Source organism: Miniopterus schreibersii (genome assembly GCF_964146895.1).
Source record: "Miniopterus schreibersii genome assembly, chromosome: 4".
Taxonomy (NCBI): Eukaryota; Metazoa; Chordata; class Mammalia; order Chiroptera; family Miniopteridae; genus Miniopterus; species Miniopterus schreibersii.
Genome location: NC_138105.1, coordinates 39,331,416 through 39,348,453, shown reverse-complemented (window position 1 = coordinate 39,348,453; position 17,038 = coordinate 39,331,416). Strand labels below are relative to the sequence as shown.

The 17,038-nt window shown below is 44.2% G+C and overlaps 1 protein-coding gene across 2 annotated transcripts in view; it reads left to right on the top strand.

Moving 5' to 3' along the window:
* The window catches only part of RNF150 (ring finger protein 150), a 172,209-nt gene that overhangs the window by 121,157 nt on the left and 34,014 nt on the right, over positions 1-17,038 (top strand). For both annotated transcript variants that reach the window (XM_081135304.1, XM_081135305.1), the window contains exons 5-6: positions 8,776-8,872; positions 15,467-15,677. In XM_081135304.1, coding sequence (XP_080991430.1) covers positions 8,776-8,872; positions 15,467-15,677 — 308 coding nt within the window. The remainder of the gene's footprint in view (positions 1-8,775; positions 8,873-15,466; positions 15,678-17,038) is intronic.

Genomic DNA, 17,038 nt, shown 5'->3' with positions numbered 1-17,038 from the left:
ATCTATATATCTATAATATAGAGTAGGTACTATTAAGGACTCATTATTTTTTTAAATATGTTTTTATTGATTTCAGAGAGAGGAAGGGAGAGGGAGAGAGAGATAGAAATATCAAAGATGAGAATCACCGATCAGCTGCCTCCTGCACGCCCCCTACTGGAGATCGAGCCCACATCCCGGGATATGCCCTGACCGGGAATCAAACAGTGACCTCCTGGTTCATAGGTCAATGCTCAACCACTGAGCCATGCTGGCTGGGTTCATTATTTTATTTTATTTTTTTTTAAATAAAAAGCTTAACTCAGAGAAATTGACCACAGGGCCCAAAGCAAAGCCAGGTTTTCTGACTTCTGAGCCGGTCTTTCCACTGTACCACTGGCTGTGGATTTGATACCTTGGCCCCACCTTCCCCTTGCCCCCGAAGGGTGCTCTGCTGTGCTCTCAGCTCTCTGGGAATATGGTTTTGGCTAAAAATCTGCCTCAGAAACCATCTCCCCCTGAGCCAAATGTCTGAGAACCCCAAGCACATCCGATCAAAACTAGTCCAGCATTAAGGATTTCACCTCCACAGTGAGTCCCAGCTTGTCTTTACGGGCCTCCTGTGCTAGAGGTGAGTGGCAATGTACTTTACCACATTCCTTTTCTTTCTCCGGCAGGCACACCTGCTGGCACAGCATCTGAGTAATTATGTTTACAACAGCACCAGAATATGGTTACTACTGGTTCTGTGTGGCAGCTCTTCTCCCTTTCCTTTTCTTCTTTTAATTTTAAACAATGTTTGCATAACCTAAGCAGAGGGAATCAGGAAAATGCCATGTCTCATAATTGGTCCGAACTCTTCAGACCAAGCCCAGTGGCAGAGTCGCCCTGCAGCGGGGCACTGGGCCAGCTGGAAGGAGTCTGAGCAGGAGGAGCTGTGGCTGCTTGACTGGCCTGATCCACACCGAGCCCCAGAACACAGCATGGTGACCCCTGGAAGGACTGTCTGTAGAGGAGATGGAGAAAATGAGGCAGTGTGGGAGGAAATCACTTAATGACAAGAAGTTCATCCTCACAAGGAATGAGGGCAAGTCTGGCCCAGGTCCTTGGTTATTTTCCTCGCTGCTCATACCTCTTTTCCCCGCATCCATCTAGATGATCTCAGAATGCTGGTTCGAACCCGCCCTTCCAACTGTATTTCCTATTCCTCTAAAATCGTCCACTTCACCCCCAACTGAGTTTCTCTCCGCATCACTATACACAGCTACGCTGGAATCATGTCGGTTCCTTCTCCTTGGATTTCTTTCCTCCAGTCTCCACACGTCAAAGCTCTCCCCATCCTTCAGTTTCCTAATTTCCTCACAAAGTAACTGCCCCCTTTCTTGAATTCTGTAGCACTTTTGCTTGAATCTATTTATGACCTGTCACTTTCTTTACATGTTGTTCTAAGATCCCTTAAAATAGTTAATGTCACTATTACTCACTGAAGACTAACCAAGCACTTTACAAACAAGCTATTTCGTTCTGACAACAAGCCCATAGGGTATTTTACTGGTCAGGATAGGCTAGGCTTTGCTGCAGCAAAAACAAACAAACAAAATTCCTCCAACTCTCAGTGGCTTAGCACAACAGAGATTTCTTCCTTATATTTTGTGTCTGTTGTGTGTCTGCAGGAACAGTCTGCTCATGCCAGTCAGGCTGACGAGCAGTCACCATCTCCAACATTGTTAATTGACCGGTATATGATTAAATGCCAAGGCCTGAAGCGAGATTTGTCATTTCTCTTCATAACGTATTGACCAGGTTTAGTCACATGCCCATAGCTACCACCAGGAGAGCCTGTCATCTTCCCACGTGCCTGGAAGATACAGAGCCAGTATATTGGATGAGTAGTATTAATGAGTGCCTCAAGTAGGTACTGTCATTCTCATTCAATAAATGAAGGCTCAGAGACGTTAAGGGGTTATCGCAGGACAGTCAGCCAAGATTAAGAATGAAAATGAAACCTGCTTCATCCCTTATCTTTTAGCCTGTACACAGTATGGACTTTGCATCTTCCTGTGAATCTATCACCAACAGGATGCATGTCTGAACTATCTCTGATGATTTCCCTCCTTTTTCTCAGGACCCCAAATTCCTAGCAGTGAGTCCTTGTGTCAGGTTTGGAATCTCTTTAACAATACACAGGAATATTCTTTCTCATGTATAACTGAGAAATCCACCTTCCTTTCTATACCAAAGCTCTTTTCTTACTGACAGGCATAAGGATTGAACCTCCTGGTTTGCATACTACAGTGCAGTAGAAAATGTAGAGAACTTCCATGACACACTGAGAGCCTGGGTTGCTGGTTACTGGACCACAGGCGGGGTGAGACAAGGAAAATGCACAGAAAAAGCCAGTGATTTCCACATGATTCCCAAAGCCATAGCAGTCAGATGCTGGTATAGTCTTCATTGAATTCACTTGATTGTAGGAGCAATTAGACAAAGAAAAAAATCAATGAGAGCAATTTAGATGTCTTTTGTCCTCTGGATGGGAGAGGGGTATGTTTCTCCTATGCAACATCCATTAACACTGTCTCGGCTCGGTCAGCACTGGGTTAATGCCACCACCACTGCCATTTCAGCCATTCTAACCGAGTAATGCCTGTGCCCAGGTGCATAAATCCATGCTCCCAAGGTGAAGGAATGGCCCTGTGTGACATCTGCCAGGCAGTCGAGGCAGAGCCGGTTCATCACTGTCCATAATGTCCTCTTTAGGAGCCCCTGGCCCCAGAAGAAAGCAGAAGTCTGTCTTATTTTAGTGGCCATGAAAATGAAGGAAACTGCCTCAGACTAAGCTCTGCTTCTGGAGGAAACCCACTTGCAAAGAACTACATTGCTGTTAATTAATGATTTGGGGAATCTGATCTTAAGGACATCTTTTTTCAGCAAACAGTACTGAGAGCCCGTACTATTCCAGGTACACTGCTAGGCTGTGGGAATAGAAACACTCCATCTCTGCTGTGAAAGGTGTCATGGGCTCACTCAGGACATAGAACAATTGGCCAGGTGACACTGAGCCTCGGAGGGCTGTGCTTTGTTTATACTGTGCATCCATTCTGATTGATCCATGCCCAGGCTGCACCTGTAGTTAAAATATTTTTAATTTTACCCATATATGAACAAGAGATTCAAAACCACAAACAAGCAACAAACACAAAACATTGAGATACTCTAGCTTCTTAAGAGCCAGGTGGTGTTCTAAGAAGTGTCTACATCCTTTGTCCTTGAATTCATAACAGTCCTCTGAAAGGTTAACCTCAACAATAGTAATACTTCAAAGGGTGTTGTGACAATTGAAAAGCATTGTCGTAGAGCACCCAAGGTCACAAAGCTAAGGTCTGATCTTCAAACCCTGAAAACCAAATGAAGTCTCAGCTGCTGTGACACATGTGGGGGAGCAATAGGGAGAGTTTGGAGAAAAGAACTGGATGGTCAGGGAAGAGAAGGGACATCTGAGCTATGGCTTGAAATATGAGCAAGATTTGCCCCACCAAAAATAAAAAGTGAGAAGGGCATCCCCAAGTTCTGGTGAGAGTGTGGGGTGAACCGGCTGGCAGAGGTGACAGTGTTGGATCGGGTGGGCTTCTTCGTGTGCAGTGTTCAGGCACTTTGACTTTGCGCTGTAGGCAGTGGGAGCAGCTGAAGCATTTGAAGTCTGGGGAGTGATATCCTACTTGTATTTTAGAAAACTGAGACAAGAAAGAGAAGCCAGATCAGGTCGAGAAGAACGCTGGCAAAAAAGTGGATATTACTTCCTGGGCACTTCATGATCCAAATTTGAAAATTTGTTTGAAAGGTGTTGGGCTGTCAACTCCTCATTTCTCAGGTCCCTTGTTCAGCGGAGAATGGGGAGCACAGAGCTGAGAGGCCCATGTTACCCTCTTCATTTGTGAATCCAGCAGCCTGGTATCTAAGGGTAGGCCCGAGGAGGCCAAGATCTGACAGCTTTCCCGTCTGTAGCCAAGTGAACTCCCTATAAAGGCGATCACCTTTCCCTTTGGTTTTGCCTGACCCCCAATCTCTATAACTGAGATACTGCCTCCTTTAAGCTGGAGCACAAAAATACATTTGGAAAGAATAAAACTTTGAATTTCTCCAACTCCTCCGCACCTGCCCATGACAGTTTATTGGGGGCAGAAGGGAGAAGGGCAGTGGAGTGAGGAGTTGGGCAAAAACACCAGCTGTGGGCCTAGGCTGGGCCTGGGTTTGAGTCCTAGCTCTGCAGCCTACTAGCTCTTGGGGTAATTTAATTTACTTTAATGGGCTTCAGCTTCCTTCTCCATAAAACAGGAATAATAAGTTTTACCTTATAGGGCTGTTGTGAATTAACAGTGTATGTTACATGCCTGGGATATAGTAGGCATTCAGTAACCAGTAGGTATTGTTTATTAATTAAAAACTTACTCATTTCATCGGCAACTTTGCCAATAATATTCTGAGGCTCTGAAGAAGGATTTGGGCTACCATAGGTGCACTAGCTGTGTCTTATTTAAGCAGGTCATGTTGTCTGGGAGAATGGATTCTCGGGTCTCCATGACTCACGTTCTTTGGTGACCATTTCACCCAGGGGAATGAAACAGCTTGCGCTGGTGCTAAAAGGAAAGCCACAGGACCCTAATCTCAGTGGCAGGTGGCAGGGTCTAAGAGCCTGCAAAAAGGAATGAGATGGAAAGGCCAGAACAACCCTTCCTCCTCCACGTGGAGAAAAAATGTCATTCATTTGGGGTGAGGTTCACACGTGCAGGTGAAAGACAGCAGACTACTAGGATCAGTAGATGGGGAAATGGGTGGAGCCGGGTTTTCAGTACTGCTAGAAATGTGAGACCTTATTTTATTATTCACAGTCCTCTCTGCATCATTATGCAGCTGTGCACAGCATGTTTTGTTAGGTGTTTGGAGAATTTCTAAACTCTTGCTTCCCTTCGGTGAAAAAGGAAGGAGAAGAGTTTGGTGAAACCCCCGTTGTATTTCCAGCTTGTGCTTCCTCACCTAGCCTTTGCCAAAACATGGTAAGGGACAGTGCTCCACTGAGACTCACGCAAATAGGACAAGTGGGGACTGACTTTGCCTTATAGATGTTTACTAAAACTGGTGGTGCATTTCACTCAATTCCAGATTCTTCCCCTATTCCTTAATTAATTTATTTAGTCGAGTGACTTTTGTTTTTCTTTCCATTTGGGAGGGAAAAATTGGTTTGCAATCCAATTATAAGGATATAGTCTTTGTAGTTGATGGCTAACAAGAAATATGGTGCCTGAAATGTTAGTTAATCAGCATGATAATCCTGTGGGTCCTTTCAGCACTTTTTTTTTGTCTTTGGTTCTTCCCTTGATTTTTAAAAATTTCAAGCTCCTTGCTTTCAACGTTAGAAAGTTCATTCTGAAGATTATAAATCAGAGTAAAACTTAATATCTAAAAACAAGATGCAATAATGGTATTGATAAGACTAGTGGTCGCTTACAATTAAGGAGGGTCAAGACTTATGATTTAAGCTTTGTGGACATTGTTTATTCTCTCTTTCGTTCATGCGCACACACACACACACACACACATTTGCAAACTCCATACCTATAAGATAAAATTTCAGAGCTGAGGGAATGAGTCTTGGAGAGCTAAGAGGTGCCTAAGATCAAACAGCCAGAAAAACGGATGCAGGAGTGTGGCCTTTCGATGGCCTCGGCATTTTAGTTCCCAGGGAACCTCTGAAGGGCTGTGGCACTGCCTTGGAAGGAGGGACCTTGTCTTACTCATCTCTGTACCCAGCTCCTAGCACAGAACAGAATGAACAAGGGAGTGACGTAACTCATACTTTATTTTAAAAAGGTAAATCTGGCAAGGAAGAGTGGGATGAAGAGAACAGAGAAAGGCTGGTGGCATGGGGACCAGCTTGGGTGTTATTGGAATAATACAGAGGGGAAAAAAGGTCATGAGATTGTGAATGAGGGAGCGGCACTGGGAAAAGAAAAGCAATGAATGTGAAAGAAACTTAGGAAGCATGAATCCACGGGACGCAGTGGCCAAGTGCAGGCAGTGAGGAGCGCCAGGACCTTTGACATATCCATTTATACAGCAAATATTTCTCGAGCATCATCTGTGTGCCAGGAACTATTCGTGATGCCGGGATACAACAGTCAATCAGACAGACAAAGGTTTTGCTCTCCTGGAGCTTATATTCTCCTTGGAGATTGCATCAGTCAGGGCTCTCTAGAGAACCACTATATCCCACTATACATTTTCAAGGAGTTGGGTTACATGATTGTAGGGGTTGGGAAGTCTGAAATCTGCAGGACAGGCCTACAGGCTGGAAACTCTGAGCAGGAGCTAAGGCAGCCTCCTTGAGCCAGAATGTCTTCTCTTAAAAAGGTTTTGCTCTTAAAACCTTTCAAATGATTAGAATAAGCCCAGATTATTTGGGATAATCTCCTTTATTTAAAGTCGACTGATTATAGATATTAATCATGTCTACAGAATCCCCTAGATTAGTGTTTGGTTGAATAGCCTGGCCCAGTGACACACAACACTAACTCTAACCACCACAGAGGCTGTAAGGCCGACCGGCGCATGGAGAGAAATCACTTAGCGGGGTAGAGAAAAGTACTGACTTCTGTGGGTGGACGCTCAGGGAAATCTTCTCCATGTGAGTAGCAGACCCTCATCTTACAGATGAGACAAAGAGACTTGGAGATATATATATATATTTTTATTAAACATATCTTTCTTGATTTCAGAGAAAGGAAGGAAGGGGAAGAGAGAGATAGAAACATCAATGATGAGAGAGTCATTGATCGGCTGCCTAGCCCACAACCCAGGCATGTGCCCTGACTGGGAATCGAACCCCGATCTCCTGGATCCTAGGTCGATGCTCAACCTCTGAGCCACCCCGGTTGGGTGAGACTTGGAGATATTAAGTGACTTCTTTAAGCTTTAGCAGCTAATGATGGGTCCGGCCCTCATTCTGACTCCAGCCTGTGTTCAGGAGACACTGCAGAGCCTGCCTCCCAGAGACGGTCAAAGGGGCCAGATGTTTGACTTTGTTCCCAGTAGGAACACCAGGTGGTGAGCAAATTCAGATTAGGAACTTGTTTCCTGAATGTAAAGCCTGAACATAGGGAGGGAGGTATTGCTAGGGGGCAGGGGAGGGGTGCGTGGCTGTGCAGAAAGGACTCTATTCAGCCTCAGCCCCTTCCTCCCTGGGCTGGGACCACTTTCCTCCAGTGCCCAGCTCAGGGCTTTTGTCCAGCCAGCGGTTCTGCCTAGAATACCCCCCTTCCTCTCCCCTCCCCTTCATGTGGATGTCTGCGCAGCCCTCTGCTCTTAGCTTTGGCACTTCATCGGGAAACTCTCCTTGTTATAATCCTCCCAACTCCTGTTCTTCTAATGTGGTACTTAGCACTGTTGTCATTAGCAGTTTATTTATATTATTATTTTATTAATGTCTGCCCCTCCTGTTATACTCCCTAAGGGAAGGGGCCAAACCTCTATCATAGCGACTTCCAGTGATGAGCACAGTTCTTGGCAGACACTACTTGTTGGACAAAGGTGTGGATGAGGGAATGAATGGATGAGATACATACCTCCCAAGCAGCAAATCTGCAGGGCATTCTAAGCAGTAATCTGCAAACACAATGACACATCCAAGTTGCCTCTCTCCTTTTTTCTAATCACCAATTTGATCAGATCCTGTATATAGCTAATCCCATCCTTGGCACGTGGGTACTTCCCAAGTTCAATTTAAAAGGCAACCCCTTCTTGCATGCTTCTTTAATTTGGGGTCCCTTTTTAAGCATTTGGCCTAAAGCCATCTAACACAAAGAACTTTGTGAGAACTGTTCGCATGAGAGGAAAGTGAGAGGAGAGAGCGGAAGTGCTCCCAGGTGTAGGGTACCATTGAGGGGAGAGGGTCAGGCATTATGGAATGTCCTAAGGAAGCCCTCACTCTTAAGACAGATAGTTCTCTCTCTTCTTGCCCCAGGCAGGAACTTTGGGCTGCTTCTGCCCATGGTCTGGAGTCTTCTGAGTGAGAAGACAAGCTCCTGACTCCAACAGTGCTGAGTGGGCTCCTGAGAGCCAAGTTGAGAGGAATTTCAGTTAGGAGCCCTCCCACATCTACCAAATGCCCCCCATTATCCTGCCACTCAGATGGATGCTCGGAGAACCTGGCACTGGGGATGGAGTGAAGTGAGCACATCAGCTGTACAAACAGTAAAGGTTACAACCCCTTTCACTCTGGCTTCTGACTCGACAACCAGCAGCCATAACAACTTAAAAGGTCATTTGTGTTGTTAAATGCTTGCAGGAGCTCTTCTGCCCTTTATGTCAGAACCCAAATATTAATGGAAATGAGTCTTTATTTTTGCAGTTGTCTTTCAACCGTGGGAAAAGAAATTCTGGAATTATGTAAAATAGCATCTATCGAGTTATCCTGAAAGGTCTGTGCAAGGTTCTCCCCTTGTGTTCTTTCCAGTAAACATTCTTCCTATTGAGAAAGAGAAACACCTCTGTTTCTACATTCTCTATGTGCTCTGAAACTTAGAATCCTGCAGGACACTCCTGGGATCCAGACAACGTTTGACCTCATCACCACCAGGGATAACAGGAAGCACATTGGCCCAGGTGTTAGGAGACGGAGGTTTGCGTCTTGACTCTGCCGCTGAGCAGCGGAGTGACCCTGGACAAGTGTCTGGGATCTAGTGGACTACTAGGGAGTCTCTGCAGTTGCCGCCGCTCTAAGCTGTATGGTTCTCATTGCAGGCATCTTTTCCACAAGTCCTGTGTTGACCCCTGGCTCCTAGACCATCGCACCTGTCCCATGTGCAAGATGAACATTCTTAAAGCCCTAGGGATCCCGGTAAGCACAGCACAGCCTACAGCATCGTAACGTCTGTCTTTCTGCATTGCCCCGAAGCAAGGAGAAAACGTCACGCCTGGCTCTTCTCTGTCCCCTCAACCCCATGGCGGTGGTGTCATCCGATGAGGCCCTAAGGGAATGCCCATGTCTGAAAACACTTCTCCTCTCACTTTTTCTCAGCCTGAGAACATCGTGGCTTCTCCCTGTGTCCATTTTAGTTGAGAGTCGAGGTGCTGCTTGTGCAGCCCACAGGCTTCTCCTCCAGGCTGCAGTGAGTGGGCACAGGCGGGACGCATTGGTTTCCTCTTGGGTCATTGCCCCTGTGCTATCATCACAGAGGTCTGCAGGCCACATTTTCTGATTGTGCCCCAGTCACCCAGCTTTCAGAGGAAACAAGCTCTTCCCAACACTGGGCAGGGAGGACAGCTGCTGGGAAGCTGGCGCGGAGCCCCTGCTGAACTCAGATCTCTGTGGAGACCTTGAATGAGCAGGAAACCTGAGCTAGAACCACTGCATTCTAGTGTGACCATCCAGCTGGTGCCTCCCCTACATGTTTTATAAAATCGAATCTCCCCACCAGTGCAAAGAGAATCCCACCAGCTGGCTGGCTTGACACTCCAGGGAAAGACTTTCCCAGGCCCATAGCAAGTGAGGCCCACAGACGTTGTTGGTGAGACAGCAGCTGCTGTGCGAGAGCATGAAGCCAGCCAGGCCACCCAGGCCAAGGGCTGCACAGAGAGATGTCAGAAAAACACAGGCGCTGGCTAAAAGGAGCTAGACAAACAGGATGCAGAAAACGGCCTCCCCCTTCCCCTCCTCCCTGCTGCAGCCTCCCTGTTGTCATTCCTCACTACACTAATGGCAGAGAATAAAGAGAATGTTAATGGTCCCAAGATGTCACTGAAGGAGGAAGGATCAGATCCGATATTAAAGGTTTTCTTTAATGCCAGAGGACTATCAGAGTGACTCTGTTGGAGAGGGCACAGCTGAGCATTAGAGGGTTACGCATTGGCTGAATTTTCTCCCTGAACCAGCCTCTATGCCAGCCATGTGCCCAATTTTCATGGTTGATACACCAGGCAAAACTCAATTTGTGTGACTTTGGCTTTGAGCTAGACTTTGAAAGGCAGTGCATTAAGTTTTCAGACTGGGGTTATAAATGCATAATGCATTCAAGGTGAAAAGCAATTATTGTAAACATGGAACATTAGTTAAAACCCAACATCTCCACCAGATACTGGTGACTTAGAAAATCAGCTCAGTGTTCACACTTTCACATTCCTGGCTGTAACTGGTTCTTACAAGGGAGGGGGAAATGTATGCATGTGTGTGCTTGCACGTGTTACGTGTGTCTTTGGTCTCCAACATCTTTAGAATACGTACTCACAGTTAGAGGTAGACAGTCGCATCACTTGACCTATTTCCTATTGCTCAGGATACTTTCAAAGCTCCTAAGTGTTGATTCCAGTGCTCCTTAGTTAAAATAATGAAACCAAATTTTGTACCAAACAGCATTTGACTCGAGACTTTTCCTGGGGAGGTGAACTTCTCCAGAAGCTACTTGTAAATGAGTTGTGAATACAGCTATTGTTTTTAAAATAGAATTATTGGGTGGCCATTTGGCTTATTTACAAAACTAATAGCATTGTGACTTTTAGCAGTTGGGCCTTCTGGCCAGGGTTTATACCTATCAGGACTGGATAGGATTTTACTTAGCACACTTGACTTCCAGAAAAATAAACATCAGTGGCATCTTTTGAATTTTGCCAAGGATTCTTAAAGGCCAGGCGAACAGGAATGTGACAGGCATCCAAGCTCGCCCCAGAGAACAGAACATCCTCGTTGAGGAAGGCTCATGGATTATGCTACTTCTCAGAAGCACCGAGGCTTATGGCTCCCCTCCGTGCCTTCCTGAGGATTCCCTCTTTTTGTCCAATACTGAACTGAAGTCTGGATCTGGGAGGACTTTTGGGTGTAGTTTCCACTCCATCTTCCATCGTTGGGTGGCACTAGGCCTAATTAGGCCAAAGAGATGAAGTTATTACTCCATTCTTAGAACTTCCCATGTCATTGGCCAGGCTCACAGCCTTCTCGGCTGGAAAACACTTCCTATGCCTAACTGAAACTCTTTTTATGCAGCTTATAGTCTTCCTAAACTCCTCTACTCCATTTCTTCTTAATCAAGGGAAATTGAAAAGAGCCTGTCACTTTCCCTGATCATTGATGCCTGTTAATCCTTCATCTCTTCATCCCTTACATGTGCTAAGTGCTCAATACATGTCTGTGAGGTTGCAGCCCCTCAGAGTCTGAAGGCTGCCAGTCACAGAACCGTGTGTATGAAACTCACCCCGATCCCCCTTGAACAATAGCCACTCACCAACTTGTCTGTAACCCTGATCCACTAGATAGTCCAAATGCAGGTGGCAGGGTTCTTTTTGTTCATTTTTGTTTTTGTTGTTTTTAACTGAGTATCCTGTGGCTGCCTGTGCTATAAGGCAAAAAAATATAAATGGAAAGCTAAGAGCTAGAAAGATTTTCATTTTGTGAGTTTCTCTAAAATGAACTAAAGAAAGAAAGCACAGCTCAGGACTCATGAAATTCCCATTACAGTGGGCATCTTTTTTCATTATATTTTGCCAGGAGAAATAGAATAGAGGTGAGGGGGTGGGGGAGTCCTTTATTGTCAGGAGTGTTTTCATCTCTTTATCTACATTACAGTGCTTCACCCTCCTTTCTCTCCAGTTTGGTCTAGGTGTGTATTTGTAAGATGACAGAGCACAGGTTTCAGTGAGTACTCCTGTAAGGTACCGTATAAACTGGGTTTTTCATATCCCAGCAAACACCTTCTCCCATGACGATTATCCAGGTATGAACAGGATGACTGTTTGACAGCAAAGGCCGCGTAGCTGGTGTCCTCACAAAGCCCTGGCCGTTTGGCGGTTGGTTTACCGGGGTTTCCCCATGCTAACCCGAATTTGAACGCCTATATCTTGTTCACTTACAGATGGTATTTGACCTCTTTTACTAAACATTGAACTGTAATTTCTCTTGGATATAAATTAGATTTCTTTACGAAATATGCTATTTGATGAACCATTTGGAGTGAATATAAACTGTGAGATTCAGTAAGGTTGGTGTCTTAAATGTTATATCCAGTCCAAATTATTGATGCAGCTAACAGCCTCACTGAGCTAATTCTCTCCTCTTTCCTCTCCCTGCTGTTAAAGATATAATACCACTCCTAGTCCAACAAAGTAAAGGCAAACACCCTGCATCAAAATTAATTTAAAACTATTTTTAAATAAGGAAAAGAAATAAAGGAACGATATCAACAAGCCAACACAACATTTTGAAAAACATGTCAGTTGTTATCACATATATGATTGCAGTCAGCTGCTTACGGCTGAAAGAGCAACCGCACATTTCCCACTGGGAAACCTTTCCTCCCTGATACCCCACATAGTGGGTCTTGCTTCGAAGCATCTTTACATAGTGTAAAGGAGGGGAAAATTATTTTTCCACCTACCTTCCTAGGTTCTCCAGCAGGCAGCCTGTAAATTACACTCATAAAAGATTAACAAGAGAAGATCAAACCAAAGTTTATTAACACATGCATCGTGCATACACGTGGCAACAATTAGTGATGAGCAACTGAAAGAGGTGGTTAGAACTTGAGCTTATATAGCATCTTCTAAAAAAGAGCAATAATATTTTAGAGAAGTAGCAAGACAAAGGAAGGGATTTTGAGTTTCTAGAACAGCGCATTGGGAGGAGGTAAATATATGGAGGAAACTAAGGGTGGATAAGGTCCTGTTAGTAAGGTTTGTTTGTGCAGATCCATTTCAGAGTGATTCCCAGGCACTGGTGATAAAAATGTTCTTCTCTTCCTGGTTCAGAGAGGGGCACACCTTTGCAAGTGTATGTCCTGCTCTTAGGCACATGGGAGAGAGCATTTCTTTATCTACTTCTCAATTATTTCAGCTCAGAATAATCTTTATGCCAACATTGCATATTTTGCAGTAGGATGTTCTGCTGCCCTTCAATAGCATACCTTACCTTTGCACAGAACTCCGTTTTTAAAGTATTTTCTCAAATCCTCCCATAATGTAGGGCAGATTCTAATGTTACTAAGTTTTCTGAGCAGTAAGCTGAGACTCAGATAAAATTTTCAAACTGACATTTGCTAACCACTTAATAATTGTCAGTCACTATGTGAAGTCTTGGAATTCAAGAGCAATATAGTGTAGTTGAGTCACTTTAAAAAGCTTGTGTCTCACTTATATGTGGGACCTAAAAAACTGAACTCATAGAAATAGAGAACAGACAGGTGGTTGCCAGAGGCAGGGGGTGGGGGGGTGGACAAAATAGGCAAAGGTGGTCAAAGGTACAAACATCCAATTAGAAGATAAGTTCTGGAGATAAAGTGTACAGCACGGTAACTATAGTTAACAATACTGTTTTGTATATTTGAAAGTTGCTAAGAGAGTAGCTTTTAAAAGTTCTCATCACAAGAAAAAGAATGTAACCAGGTGAGGTGATGGATGTTAACTAAAGCGATTATGGTGCTCATTTGGTAATATATACATATATCAAATCATTAAACTAAAATAATATTACGTGTTAATTATACCTTAATAAAACTGGAATTTTAAAAATATGCAGACTAGTAGAGTGAGACTAACGCAGTGACCAATGACCATAACAGCATGGGAGAAGTAGGAATAAGGTGTTATAGTGCTGAAGATGACTACCTGGGAGGGAACACTACTTAGAAAAGGTGACATTTGGACTGGGAATTGAGGGATGATTAGGAGTTCACGAGGAGGGTTAGTTTGAGACCTTGCAATGGGAAAGGGGGGCCAGATAATTGGGGCAAATGTCTCCCTGAGTAGAGGAACAGTGTGAGCTAAGCTCTGAGACAGGGAATATACGGTATTCAGTGTGTTTCCAAAGGCTGGAGGTGAGGCCAGAAGTGTAGGCTGGGGAGGCTGTAGAGTGCCTGTTTTGCCATACTAAGATTGTAATTCATTCTTTAGGAGAAAAGAAGAATCATACCTGTGTTTTTAAAAGAAGAGTGTTCTGGTGAGAAAGCAGAGAATGGGATGTATGGAGAAGGAGACTATAGGGAGATTATGAGACCAGTAATGGATGAGAAATGTTCACAACATAACTGCTCACGCCCAATGTCACAATCAGTGAATTTGGTGGATCGGTCATTCAGTGAATTGACTTTCAACAACTTGAGTTTCAATGAGTTGACTCACTTCCAATAGAGACAAAGAAGCAAAAAGAAAAGAGAATATAGAAAAATAGGGAATGAGCTGAGGGGTTTGTGGGGTGATGGAGATTTCTAGCTGACTGTTGAAAACACAGGTGTGGTGGTAAGAGACTAGTTTAAGAGTGGAAATCTAGGACAAGAGTTCAGTGCTTTGAATATCTTGCATTATGCTCCCAGTGAGTCCATGAGCTGTGGATTTTCTCTTATAATGAACTTTAAACAAAACATAATCAGTGTCAACCCAGAGTTCTCACCTAATCCTGCACACTCTGTTCTTTATCCATTGGCAATGCAAAACCATTTAATTATCATCACTCAAGGCAATGTTGATGTTCAGACCAAAGCAAAACCAAAAACTAATGAATAGCTATTCTTAGTATTTCTCAGGCCCATGTCTCTCCAACACCACCTTTTTTCTGAGTTTGGGTGAAGATATAACAACTGAAAGTCATTTAAATGCTGCTTATGGAAGAGATATAAATATATGCAATACCACTTCAAACAGCAGAAGTAAGACCAAAGAATAAAACTTGCCACATTGCCCAATAATGGAACAGTCCAGAGAAGCTGAGCAACACAGGCTGCCTTGCAAATTTTTGCCTTGCAAAAATTCAAAAAGCAGAGAGCTCCCGTATGTATGTCATTCATGTGGATATTGGGGTAAGAGTCCTGCAATGCTGGGTAGTTACACTCAGTGGTCTCACCCTAGTGTCATGATTCTAAGATCTTCATCTAGAGGATTTGACAAATGTCTGAACAATTGCATGTTAAGTAAATAGGACTTTTTTTGATAGCTGGTTTTTGGCTTACATTTAACAACAATAAATAACCTCACCTTGTAGTGTGTGTGTGTGTGTGTGTGTGTGTGTGTGTGTGTGTGTGTGTGTGATGAACAATTCACAATGGTTCAGATTCTATGCCCCTCTCCTGTCACCAGAATATTTGCAAAAATGCATGGGCCTTCAGCATTATCATGCTTTCTAGACGAGAGATAAACACCCTCTCTAAGGAAGGGCTATCATAAATAAACATCGTGTTATTGCCCCTAAGTAATTACATTAATGTATGGATATTGCTACTCCCGGAATTAAAAACTTGTATGTAGATCTAAATGGAACCGTTGGAAAGGAAATTTTGGAAGATGTTTTCATGTTCATTACAGAACTTTATGTGAAAATTTTTTAAATAAAATGGTTCAGGAAGAAAGCAGTAAAGGACTTGGTTTTCCATCAAGACAAAATACTTAGGCTGCAGACATTTCTCCTCTAACTTAATGACACACGCACTAAGAATAGATTTTTCCCTGCTCCCGTCAGCCCAATGCCGACTGCATGGACGACTTGCCCACCGACTACGAGGGATCCCTGGGAGGCCCGCCCACCAACCAGATCACAGGCGCAAGCGACACAACCGTGAATGAAAGCTCAGTCACTTTGGACCCTGCTGTCCGGACTGTGGGAGCCTTGCAGGTGGTCCAGGATACGGACCCCACCCCGCAGGAGGGAGAAGTCATCTTTTCTACCAACAGTAAGTTCTGTGCTTGATGGAGTTGTATTCTAGGGCTGCTGCGCTGTGGGAGTTGGGGGGAAATTGCCAGGTCAGACAGTGCCACCTGCTCGGCCTCTAGAAGCCCAGCGCTTTGCAGGGCCAGCGGGCAGACAGCTCACCTGGTTTTCACGCCTGCCCGCACGCTCACACCGCGCTGCGCGCTCTGCTGCCCGAAGCAGGCGGGGCGTGGGCCCGGCCTTGAGGGTGGCTGGGAGGCAGGTGAGAAAGCAGCCAGAGGGGATGCTCAGGGGGACCAAGGTAGGGCACAGCCCCGCTCACTCATGTGGGGGGGGGCGGTGTACCCCCCTGAGGGCACACACACATACTTTACAGTGCTCTCCCTGCTGCCACAGGGCTCAGACGTAAATGACACTCCTTTAGATGGGCATTTTCCCAGTACAATCTAAACCCCTCTGCACGCAGCATATTCAAATACCTATGGGGTTTCTTCCCTGCCTCCTGCATAGACTCTAACTCAATACTGTTCTGTTTGATGTTAGTTATAAAAATATTAAAGTAGCCATTGTTAGCATCAAGATTGAAGCAAACACCTAAAGTATTTATTCCTCAGTCTAATACAGCTCTAGGAGCTCTAGGAGAAAGCCAGCCTGCAAGTTAACGTAGGTTGAAGGTTAGAAGGGTGGGTGGATATTGCAAGTTTTAAATAAAGTGTATTGTTTCCCTGGATAGAAATAACTGATTCACTATAGAAAATTTGGAAATATAGAAAAGCAGATTAAAGCATTTTAGGATATTTCCTTTTAAGTGGCCTCTTTCTTACATATCTGTGATGTTTATACAGTTTGTAAAATCATTCATGCTGAAATTTAAAGATACGCATTTTTCTAATGAAGAAACGTAATGGTCCTCAGTGTTAAAAGATTGAAAGATGAAGAAAAGAATTTTACAAATTCAAAAATCATTCAGTAACCCATTACCCAGAAATAATCACTCTTAACATTTTGGTGTATTTCCTGATAATCTGTTATGATCTAGTTGAAGCAATGCCACAGGGGCCGACCGTTGAGTATTGTAATCATAGGACTTTCACAGGCCCTGGACAGAAAGCATCTTCAAGAGGAACTTGGTGATAAGTATCTGCCATGCAAGACTTATTCGTTTGGGGTAGATAAGTGTTTTAACTTGGCTTTTAGAGGCATAAGGACCACAATATTGAAACGATGACCATTAAGCAGCGAAAGTCCTCAAAAATAGGTTTTGCTCCCTTTGTTTTGAAGGTTTAGAGAGGTGTTGTCTACTATTAACAATGCAACCCACAAAAGCAGTTTTAAGTTCTCTATAGCCACACTAAAAAAATAAGTGAAGGTCATCTTAACAAT